Here is a 13,420-nt window from a genome sequence, read left to right as displayed (position 1 = left end):
CGAACAGACCAGGATTCCTGTGTTTCTTTGGCCGAGAAAACATGCACAGAGTAGAAACTATGGCAAGGGGTTTCTGGGGATGTTTTTCTTCTTCTCTTGCTTACGAGGAACAAAAGTGAAGGAGAAGATGAAGCGGGGTCTTGTATATATAGGTGGGAAAACGGAATTAATCAGGAGCGTTGAATAAAATCCTCACTAGATCGAACGGATGGGGATCAATGACAAGAAGGCGCCGAAAAGTTGTCAGACGGACGATCGTGGGCGTGTTTCCAAGGTACTCAAGTGCCTAAAATGAGCAATACCCAGCTGACGCGTGTCCATTTTCAAAGGTGTGACGGTACAGTTCCCAGAGAAAGTAGTTCAAAAGTTTCCTTCTCTTCGGATTCGAACAAATACTTTTGAGGGGGCAAGATGTTATACCCAGATTTCGAGCCATGGTAAATATGACCTCGAAAGTTGGATTCGTAACAAATGGTCTCGTAAGGATTGAAGTATGCTCCAGGATTGTATATCGAGCCTGCAAAGTACGATATATGACCTCGAATATATGAGCTCGAAACGATCTTGATCTCGAAAGGTAGTTCTGAGAACACACTCATCTTCGGGGACGACTTCGGATCGGGGGTCTCGAGCTAGATGTACGTACGATCTCGAAAGACACGTGATCTCGGGAGATGCCATTAGCTCGAACAATGACGTGAGACCTGAGATGCTAAAGCCTTAGAGATACGCGATAATCACCTTGAATATTTACAAGTGTTATAAATATGAGATGTAATCCTCATTTATTAATGTAAATCCCCAAGAATCGTGGGATATTATTTGGTCAGTTATGCGTTTCCTGGTCTTCAGGAACGTTTCCTTTTATATCTGATTATAGGCATTTAAAGCCATTTATTTTATTCACAAAAGAGTAACTACCCAAAATATGCGGGATAGTATTCTGTATCCTTCTCTATAAATAGAGAAGCCATGCACCATTGTAAAGGACCGAAATTCTGATCCTTGAGAGAAAACTCTAGAGAATTCATGCTAAAGAATTTTTCAGAGATAATCTTAAGATTAATAACAGAGACTCGTGGACTAGGCAGATTTAACTGCTGAACCACGTAAAAAACCGTGTGTTTGATTTGTTTGTTTCGTTTGGCCATTGTCATTCATTGTTTTTGTGCTCTTCTTTTATCTGTTGACGAAAAACGGCGTCAACAGTAATACTAAAAAAAAATTGTTAGTTTAAATTTTTATAGACTAAAATGTATAATATAAAAAAATTATATATTTTTTTTTACCTTCATCTTTTGAACGACCTGGTCTTTATATTGCTGAGGAACATCTTTAAAATCTAAATAATGTCCCGGCAATAGTAATGTAACTTCAGTACTCAATTGACGAACAAAAGCTTGGTGCTCAGTACCAACCACTTTGTCTGTCGCCGGATCAAGTTGCAATTCAAGTGGTTTGCCAGCATCCCGCCTTCATTTTTCAATATTAACATTACTGGCAGGGCCACGTCCCCTCTTTCTTGCAGGACGATCTATTAATTTGTTTAATACATAAAAATAAAAATATTAGTAAATCTTAAACATTTAAACAGATTATAATATATCACATAACTAAAATTTAGATATTAACCTGACTCGCAAGTTGAGGGTATCCTGCTAGGATCTGTGGGGTCTTGACCACCACCATCTCCACCGTGATGGGATACTATATCAGCTGACATGTCTCTTGTATTCATAAATATTTAAGATTTAATAATAAAAATAGAAATCAAATTTAAGATTTAATATCATCAAATTTAATTAAGTAATGAAATAACATTAAACAAAATCAATATCAACATAAATTGGAAAATACAAATCAAATTCAAATTTTTGTGTTTGTTACAAAGGTAATCATTACATAAAACTAATAATCACTATCACTTCCCTCATTAACTAAATTAGCATTAACATCATCTTCACAAAAATCAATTAATAAATCATCTTCTTCATCTAATTCTTCATCTGCTTCTTCATCGCCTAACTCGTGATCCTCTTGACTAACATTTAAATTTTGTACTGTACTAATGTCAATCGAATTTTGAGTAGGTAGCATAACCAACTCGCCGAGATCCACAGTCAACACAAAATTTGATGAGCTAATATCATGTACCACATCAATGTCTGAATTAGCTTCACAGTTCTCGACGTCCCAAATTTGTCGATGGTTTACACCCTCAACAACTTTCCACTGATTTCCTCTAAGTAAATCATCGAGATAAAATACTTGCTTCACTTGATTTGCAAGTATATATGGGTCATCCTTGTACCATTCCCCGCTAGTGTTTATACTAGTAATATTATTCTCTATAATTATTTTTTTCCTTCTTGGATCTGTATTAAACCACTTACACTTGAACAATGTCACAGAATATGTGCCAGTAAATGTTAACTTTAATACTTCTTCAAGTATTCCATAATAGTTAAAATCTTCTGTTCCAGCAACAAATACTCCACTATTTTGAGTGCTCCTCTTTAAATCTCGTTTGGTTGACATAAATCGAACACCATTCACTATACAACCTTCGTAATAAGCTCCTAAATGATCTGATCCAGATGCTAAAGCTAGCAACTCGTCACCATTATCTAACGATCCAAGCTTTTGTAAGTCGTATATCTAAAAGAATAAATAAAATTATTATAGAATTGAAAACAACACTTAAAAGGATGAAAGAATATAGGGTAGGTTTTTTTTTTCACCTTCTTGTGAAACCATCGCTGAAAATATTTCTTATGTAAAATGTTATGATCTCCATCCTGATATTTCTGTTTAATTTCTTCTAAGTGTTCACTATAAATAAGAACAAAAATTTTGAATCAGTTGAAAGCATTTTCAATGAAATAAAAGCAACTTTTGGGAAGAAACTTACTCCAAATATTTCTGAATTTCAGGTGAATTGTTGTATATGTACCACTCTGCTTGTTCACGAGTCGCACGATCAAGAGGCTTTAGAGTTTCTTTTGTTATAGGTCAACATTGCGATTGAAATGCAAAAAGATTTCTTGGTGTCACCTCATCTTCATTGCGATCAAGACGATTAAATCTTGTTTCAACACCTTTGAAATACATCGAACGAAATGTCAAAGCCTCATCTGCAACATAACCCTCGGCTATCGACCCTTCAGGACGGGCTTTATTTCCAACGTAATTCTTTAATTGTTTCATGTATCTTTCAAAAGGATACATCCAACGCATAAATACCGGTCCACCCAGAATTGCTTCTTCAGGCAAATGTAAAATCAAATGCACCATTATATCAAAAAAGGCTGGAGGAAATATGAGTTCCATTTTACATAATATTAGAATAAGATCTTTTTGTGCTTCCTCCATATCGCTAACCTTTATAGTTCTTGCACAAATTTGCCTGAAAAAGTTACATAACTCAGAAATGGTAGTCGATATACTCTTTGAAAGAAACTTGCGAACACCCACTGATAGTAATCGTTGCATTATTACATGACTGTCGTGGGACTTTAAACCGCTGATATTTGTTAAATCAGCATTTACTTTCTTCTTTAAATTGGAACAAAAATTATCTGGAAATTTCACATCTCGAATAAATTTACAAAACTGCATTCTTTGATCAGATGTGAGAACATAAGGGGCATGAGGCTTCATTAACTTTCCGCTGTCATCTTCATATATCCACAACGATTCCCTTACTCCAAACTTTTTCAAATCATGTCTTGCATTAGTGGTGTCCTTGGATTTATCATTATCCAAGATTGTGCCTAACAAACTATCACACACATTCTTCTCCACATGCATGACATCAATGTTGTGTTTTAAAGTGTTCGAAGACCAATAATCAAGCTCATAAAATATGCTTTTCTTCCTCCAATTTTGATCTTCTGCAATACGCCTACGTTTGACACCTCCAAATATCTCGTGTTTTTCAGGAACTTGTGGTACAAGTTTGTTTACTTGTTCTAATATTTCCCCACAAGTAAAACGTCTTGGTGGACGCCTTCTCTCGATTTGTCCGTCAAACTGAGTGTCTCTTCTCATTCGATGGTTACTTGGAAGGAATCTTCTGTGACCAATGTAGGATGTCTTACCAATCACTCGAACAGAAGTTGTGTCTTCATTACACGTCAGACAAGCTTTGTATCCCTGACCACTCCATCCAGAAAAATAGCTACGAGCAGGAAAATCGTTAACTGTCCACAATAAGGCTGCACGCAACTTGAACATAGTGTTGGTTATACTATCTCTTGTATCGACACCATTAACCCACAACTCCTTTAACTCATCCACCAATGGTCTCAAGAATATATCCATATCCTTTCCCGGTGATTTTGGTCCAGGAATAAGAATGGATAATATGAAATTATTATCTTTCATACACATCCAAGGTGGAAGATTGTAGTTAGCCAACACCACAGGCCACATACTATATGCTTGACTCATGTTGCCAAACGGATTGAAACCATCTGCAGCTAAACCTAAACGAACATTCCGAGGTTCACTAGCAAAATCAGGATGTTTGGCATCGAAATCCTTCCACGCTAACCCATCCACTAGGTGTCTCATTATCCCATCGTCTTTTGATTTCCCAGTATAGTGCCATAACATTTGCTTCGCTGTAAGTCTTGAACTGTACAGTCTTTTTAATCGAGGAGTTAATGGAAAGTAACGCATCACCTTATGTGGTACCTTTTTTCCATCAGTTTTTTAAGGAGAAATCCATCTACTACTTCCGCAAATTGGACAAGTCTCTTTAGTTGAATGCTCTTTGTAAAACAAACAACAATCATGTTCACATACATGAATTGACTCGTACCCTAACCCTAATTTCTGTAATCTTTTTTTAGCCTCGTAGTACGTTGATGGAATTTTATTTCCCTTCGGAAATGCAAGCTTTAGTAATTTCAGTAATTCATCGAAGATTTTATTGGGAATCTTGCCTCTAACTTTCAAATGCAATAATTTTGCTAAAAAGTTAAGAGAAGATATCCAATTACAACCAGGATATAACTCAGCCTCAATCTCATCAAACAGATCGTCATAAAATTGTCCCGCCGCAGGGTTATTTTCTACTTCTTCAGTTGTAGGTAGAAGGAAGTCTTCGACCATTGGAATCATGTCATCAACATCATCGTCATTGGCGTCCACCACATTGGCAACATCTGCTTCCGCTTCACCGAGATATATCCACTTCTCGTAACCTCGATGAAAACCCCAATCGAATACATGTGCTTTCACCATAGGTATAGTTTCAAGCCTATTATTTATGCATCTAACACACGGACACCTAATTCTACCAGAGGAATCCTTATATTCCGACGCCATCGTCAAAAAAGCTTGTAGACCGTTCCAATATTCTCGACAAGCACGATTTCTCAATGTCGTCCAACTCTTGTCGATCGCCATCTAAAGTGTTATAAAAATATATAAGTTTACGATATGCAAATTGTCTTATATTTTAAAGTGTTATAAAATGTTTATAATAGTCTATTATAAACATTTAATAGTTTTAAACTACTTTAAAATGTTTTATAATATAAACAATTATAATTGTTATATTATATTATAAAACATTTAATAATTTTATATTATATTATAACACATTTAATAATTTTATGCTATTTTATGTTTTATCATAATATTTTATGCTATTTTATCCTAAAATTATTTATTTAATTAGTAAATAATTAATTATTTAATTAATTAGTTATCTATCATCTAATTTTTCCTTTAGTAAAAAATTAATTATTTAATTAATACTTAATTGTTTATTTATTTATTTAATTATTAATCATATTATTAATTTAACTGTTTACTTATTATTTCATTAATTATTTAATTATTATCTAATTTTTCCTTTATTTAAATAAATTATTATTATCTAATGTTTACTAATTAATTAATTAATTAATAATTTATTTATTTATCAATTTATTAATCATATTATTAATTTAAATGTTTACTTATTATTTAATTAATTAGTTAATTATTATCTAATTTTTCCTTTATTTAAATAAATTATTATTATCTAATGTTTACTAATTATTTAAGTATTTATTTATTTAATTAGTTATCTATTATCTAATTTTTCCTTTACTAAAAAAATAATTATTTAATTAATACTTCATTATTTATTTATTTATCAATTTATTAATCATATTATTAATTTAAATGTTTACTTATTATTTAATTAATTAGTTACTTATTATCTAATTTTTCCTTTATTTAAATAAATTATTATTATCTAATGTTTACTAATTATTTAAGTATTTATTTATTTAATTAGTTATCTATTATCTAATTTTTCCTTTACTAAAAAAATAATTATTTAATTAATACTTCATTATTTATTTATTTATTTATTTATCAATTTATTAATCATATTATTAATTTAAATGTTTACTTATTATTTAATTAATTAGTTAATTATTATCTAATTTTTCCTTTATTTAAATAAATTATTATTATCTAATGTTTACTAATTATTTATTTATTTAATTAATTAATTATTTATCAATTTATTAATCATATTATTAATTTAAATGTTTACTTATTATTTAATTAATTAGTTAATTATTATCTAATTTTTCCTTTATTTACGCAAATTATTATTATCTAATGTTTACTAATTATTTATTTATCAATTTATTAATCATATTATTAATTTAAATGTTTACTTATTATTTAATTAATTAGTTAATTATTATCTAATTTTTCCTTTATTTAAATAAATTATTATTATCTAATGTTCTAATTATTTAATTTATACTTAATTAATTAATTATTTATTTATTTAATTATTTAATTAATTAATTATCTATTATCTAATTATTCCTTTACTAAAAAATTAATTATTTAATTCATACTTAATTATTTATTTATTTAATATTCATTTAATTATTTATTTATCATATTATTAATTCAAATCTTTCCTAATTATTTAATTAATTATTAATTAATAATAAATTAATTAATTAATTACTTAATTAATTAATAAATTATTTATTTAGTTATTTAACATATTTAATTATAACTATTATAAAAACTTAATAATTAATATGTAATTAATTGAAATTATTTTTATTTAATTAATCCTATAATTACTATTTTATATAATTACTTAATAATTATTTATATATTATTTAATACTTACTTTTTAATAAATAAATTTTTAATTATTTAATTTTTATTATTCTCATATCAATTACAATCTAAGTTATTAAAATAACTTTTTTCTTTAATTTAATATTTATTTTATTGTTTATTAATATTTTATTTCTCTACCATTAAACTATTTTTTTAATAATTAATAACAAATTTATTAAAATCTAAACTTCACAATATTAAAATAATTTTAATTAAACTATAACAAAAATACATTACAACATTCTAACAATATAATAACAATTTAACAATAATAAAAAATTATTCATTAATAATATCTAACAATATTTTAATATTCTTTAAAACTAAATGAACAAAATAAAAATGTATGAAATAGAAAATTAATTACCTGCAGTACAACAATAGCAAGATGCAGTACTCCCAATGAAGCCCTGAAATATATACATATATATATTAGATATAAATTAATGGAATAATTAAATTTTATTTATTTGAAATTTTAATCAAATATTTAATATAACTAAAGAAAATAACATAAAAATCCTCACCAAAAATTTAAACTTATAAATAGGTAATAACCCCGAGCATCAAGTTCTCTTTTCCACAAGCCACATCAAAATTTACCAACACCTAACCATGCCAATAAAGAAGCCAATAATTGGCTCTGGGTTCATCAGAAAAGAGTTATTATGCAGTAAAGACTAAATGAAAAATACTATGCAATTGTTTATGGCTGTATCTTGAATAATGAACTCTAATAATATAAAGCTTAAGGATTCATATATAGATACCACTTCAAATTCAATAAACCACAACAAACTGTAAATATGAAGGCAGAAGAAAACAAAACATAACAGACCGGAAGAAAACAAAACAAAACAAAACATTAACTTACCTGCAAATATGAAGGCAGAAGGAAAAAAGCTTTGGACGAACGAACGGAGAAGAAAATCGTCTGAGTTATTTTTGGGAGACTTGGGCGAACGGACGCGAAGGAGATGAATGGTCTGCATATATAGATTATTATTGTCGGCGGAGGTCCGCCGGCAATAGCACAATAACGGTAATATTTTATTTATTATTACCGGCGGAACCCGCCGGCAATAATCCGCTGGTAATAATCGAAATATTATTACCGGCGGAGCCCGCCAGTAATACTCCGCCGGTAATATTGAAAATAATAAATGGGCGGCAACATTGCCGCGGTAATGAATTTTACTTATTACCGGCAGGTTGTCCGCCGGTAATAATAAATTTCCCGCCGGTATTAATTATCAAATTTTAAAAAAAATAAAAACAAGCTTAATACCGGCGGACTTCGTTTTCCGCCGGTAAAGAGCATATTATTACCGGCGGACTATCTCCGGCGTCCGCCGGTAATTGTTCCGCCGGTAAATAGCAATTTTATTGTAGTGATCATATATATAGTTGATTTTAAACCTTCTTTGTTTTTAGGATATATGAATAAATGTTTATATATGAATAACCACATCAGATCGTAGTTTTATTTGATTCATTTGATTAATATGTTGTAACCATATATTCATTTTTACGATTTAATTATTATTTAAATTAATAATATTATATATAAATATCTCTTCATGATTTTATATATATTCTAAACCTTCTTTATAAATATCTCTTCATGATTTTATATATATTCTAAGCATTCTCTATAACTCTCATATTTTCTTATACTCTAATTTTTTTTTCCTTTATCTTCGTCTCTTTTTTTTCTTACTCTAATTCTAAGCAGTATTCTTTTCTCTCTGACTTAATAAACAATGATAGAGATGATTGGATGATAACGATTAAAGTTTGTAGACTGTGAGAATCTCTTAATACTAAGAAGAATGAAGAATTAATTAGTATGGATATGGTTTTTATAGATGAGAAGGTTGTATCAAAATTTATTTCCTCAATTTTCCTTATATTACCAATTATTTTATATTTAATTAATATATTGTGTGTTTTTGTCACAAGCTAATCTAATGCATGCAACAATTAGAAAAATTTAATGTCTAAGTTTAGGCACCTATTGAGTGAGGGTTCTTTATATAATGTAAAGAATTTGAAAGTTATTGCAAGCACAGGACAGTATAGACCACTTTCAAATGATCATAAAATTATTTTTTTGGTTACAACTAAGCTTAAGATGTTAGAAGAAGGAATGTTGAACATTCCAATTAATTAATTCCAATTCATATCTCCAAAATTGATTGATTCGCGTGTTAACAATAACACAATCCTCTCAGGTTCTTCAATTATTAATGTTTGTTATTTTTTAAAGTTTTAATTTTAAATTATTAATAAAAATAAATAAATTACTTAATTCAAAAAATTTAAAATAGAATAAATCAATTTTAAGTTATATATATTCATGCGCTTAAACAAATGACGCCTTTAATTTATGATTGATGATGACAACAACTATAATAATAAATATTTATTTAAATTATTTATGTTTTTTTTAATTTAAATGTAATAGTTTTACAAAAATATATCAACATATATAATTTAAATTTAAATTTAAATTTAATTTGATTTATTTCAACGATATATATTTTGAATTTACATTTGATTAGATATTTAATTACCACAACTATTTAATTAAATTATAAATATAAGTAAACATTATTTTTTTTCTTATTTTTTATATTACTTTTCTAATTTATGGCTATTAATTAATTAAGGAATTTTTTTATCTCTTTTTTCTCAATTTTATTTTAATAAAATTACAATAGATAAAAATATCTATATAATAATAATAATAATAATAATAATAATAATAATATCTATCTATTTATATTTTAACTTTTTGACAAAACACGAGATCCAAATGCAGATTTTAACAATAAAAGATCTAAACGGCCAATCAACCATTATACACGGTTCAAATAATCTATATTTATATTCATATTTTTAATCTTCTGACAAAACACAAGGTACACAAATTAATTTTAAAAAATAAATGGTCCAAATAGGTAAATGACTAAAATACAATGTTCAAAATGGTGTGAAGCCCTCATAGAAAACATAAATTATATATATTTATATAATTTATTTTTTATAAATAATTTTTAACCTTTTGAATAAATATATGATCCAAAGGTTAATTTTTAAAAATAAAGAATCAAAATGAGTAATCAGCCAAAATATAGTTGTCAAATAATCAATTTATCTATTCCTATTTTAACCTTTTTGTCAAAACTTGAGATCCACAAGTTAATTTTAAAAAATAAAGGTTCCAATGGGTTATGGACTAAAATACAAGGTTCAAAATGGTGTGAGCGCCCTTATAAAAAACAAAAATTATATAAATATATAATTTAATTTTTATAAGAAGTTTGAACCTTTTAAATAAATACATGGTCCAAAGGTTCATTTTTAAAAATAAAAGGTCAAAACGGGTAATTGACAAAAATACAGTGTTCAAATAATCAATCAATCAATTTCAGATTTTAATATTTTGACAAAAAACGAAATTTAAAAGTTAATTTTAAAAATGAAGGCTTCAAACAGGTAATCGACCAAAGTAAGTCTTACACAAAACATAAATTTTCTTATACATAATTTAGATTTCTTATAAAAAAAATCACGCAAAACATATAATAATAATTAATAAAAGCACATGTGCAACAAGCTTTTTGAACTTTATTTTTAGTACTTTAAATTGCCAGAATTTTTCAAAAATCTACAAAAGGTTTGCTATACAATGAACAGTGAACACCATCATGAAAAAAAAATTATGGTCAAGATGTTTTCAAGTGTCCATATAAAGAGCATGTTGTATGAGTATGGTGAAAATGAATTACTACCCCACAATCTCCCAAAAAATATTTTTAAAATATATATTTTTTAATAATTACAAAAGAATTCGCGAAGCGCGATTATATTTTCTAGTTTAAAATAAATTCAAACAAAAATAGTTTAATTAAAACTTAAAAAATTATTAGATTTTTAATTTACTATAATTAATTTTAAAATATTGGTTTTATTTTTTAATTTATATTTCAAATTAAACATATATTATTTTTTATTTAAAATTTTACATTTAATTGATTCATTTTATAAACTTATTTTATTTATTAATTTAAAAATATTTTTGAATCATTTTAAATAACAAAAATAAAAGAAAAGAAAATCAAACAAATCATTAAAAGAGAAACAATATGATGATATTTGAAATATGGATTGACTACATTCCAGCATAAGGTACCAAATAAGTACGAATTATAAGCAGAAAATACCAAATTATCATTACTATAAACATAAAGTACCACGTTCTATTTACCGAAACATCTTAATTATTTCCATCTACATAAAGAAACGCAATTTTTTTTTTTTTTTGGGCAAGATTTCTAGAGGTTGAAACAAAATAATAAATATATTCTGATTCCTTGCCTGTGAAAATAATAGTGAATTAAAGTTAAAAGCATCTAAGTAATAACTACTTTTGACTGTAAGAAGAGAATTTATTGTTTTTTAGGGATCGAAATGTTGCACCAATCAAGATAAATACGCATATATCCTTGTCAAAATATAACATTTATTTATGTGCCACCATGAAAGGCAATAACCGAATAATGTACGCGTCCACTCTTTGATTAAAAAAAACAACATAGTTTTGATCAAATAAAATGTTCTACTTTCTTTAAAGCCAACACATGCTAGCAGCTTTCTCATCACTATACATATACTTCAATTTATTAGTAACATGTTATTATTGTAGTGATATACTATTACTATTAGCCCTTGTGTTTTTTTTATAGTGATTATTAAATGGAAAATACAAGCAAAGAGGTACGTAGAGGTGGTTCTGCAACTCATGATGAGGATGACTACTGTCGAGAAGAGATGTCGGGGATAAGAAATGGTCGGTCATGGACAGAAGAAGAGGACTCCATACTCGTTAATTATATCAACACCCATGGCGAGGGTCGCTGGAACTTTCTTGCTTTTGATTCAGGTAATAATCAACTACTATATAATCCAATAAATTCATGTTCATGTTCTTCACTACATATTTATATATTCGGACCAATGATTTTGATTATTAATTCCTAATATATAGATAATTACTTATCCTTATTTTGAATTTACTCTTTGTATTTCCCGTGTTTTCTTCTTAATCTTAAACATATATATATATAGGGTAAGCTCTCTCTCTATATACATATATATATAGCTCAAGTAGTAGCACTAAATAACATTTATATATATACATATATTTATATATAAGTATTAGTTCCATATGTATATATATATATTACACGTACGTGTCATCTAGACATATATATTGGAGAATAATTAATGTACTTTGTATTATTTGTAATAATTAAACCCTAACTAGAATTATTACAGGTCTTAAAAGAACAGGGAAAAGCTGTAGATATAGATGGTTAAACTACTTACACCCGGACATTCAACGTGGAAATTTTACCCTCCAAGAGCAACTTAAGATTCTTGAGCTCCAATTCTGCTGGGGTAACCGGTAAATATACATATATATATATACATGTATATCTTATATTACAATTATATGCTGACATTCATATATATATATATGTATATGTTTATATATAACACAGTTGGTCGAAGATTGCTGAATGGCTGCCTGGTAGAACAGATAACCAAATAAAGAACTATTGGAGAAGCAGAGTTCAAAAGCAGGCAAAGCAACTCAAATGTGAGGTCAATAGTCAACAATTCAGAGACATTATGCGCAACGTCTTAATTCCCCGCTTGGCCGAGCAAATCCAACTAACCCAAACAACAATTCCCCAATCTCCAGATCCATCCATCACCCGGGATATTGACCCGACCACCCCACTCATTACTATGCCTGCTGCTGCTTCTGCTTCTGCTTCATTAAACGACGCCGTACTAGTCCAACCCAATCATTATTATGATGACCCAGCATCACTCATGTTGGAGTGGCCATTACTCCAACAAAACGACCACGTTGCTACTACTAGTACTACTGCTGATCCTTTTGGAGATTATTTAACCTATGATGATATTGCTAATATACTTTGGAACCATGATATATAGTATATGATATATATATATATATATATACATGTCGTTACGATAATATTACTATCTCTGAAGACTTCAATAAAGGATAACTTATCAAGGATCAACTCCTATGAGATGCAGCAGGAAATTATAAACTAACTAATTTGGGCTTGCACTTCTTAAATTGAAGTGGTCCATTGTTGCTTAGTGAACTCCCAAAATAGTCATTGAAAAAGCATGAGATATGACCATTTTTATTTTACTG

The 13,420-nt window shown here is 28.2% G+C and overlaps 1 protein-coding gene across 1 annotated transcript; it reads left to right on the top strand.

Annotated features, from left to right (window-relative positions):
- Nucleotides 1-4,288: 4,288 nt before the first annotated feature.
- LOC133809054 (transcription factor MYB2-like) lies at nucleotides 4,289-13,188 on the top strand. Its single transcript, XM_062245914.1, has 4 exons — nucleotides 4,289-4,304; nucleotides 11,987-12,103; nucleotides 12,499-12,628; nucleotides 12,726-13,188. The coding sequence occupies exons 2-4, from the start codon at nucleotides 11,992-11,994 to the stop codon at nucleotides 13,186-13,188; spliced, it is 705 nt and encodes a 234-aa protein (XP_062101898.1). The 5' UTR covers nucleotides 4,289-4,304; nucleotides 11,987-11,991.
- The last annotated feature ends 232 nt before the right edge of the window (nucleotides 13,189-13,420 follow it).

The sequence above is a fragment of the Humulus lupulus genome, chromosome 1 (genome assembly GCF_963169125.1).
Source record: "Humulus lupulus chromosome 1, drHumLupu1.1, whole genome shotgun sequence".
In the NCBI taxonomy this organism is placed as follows: Eukaryota; Viridiplantae; Streptophyta; class Magnoliopsida; order Rosales; family Cannabaceae; genus Humulus; species Humulus lupulus.
This window is presented reverse-complemented; position numbering and strand designations above follow the sequence as displayed.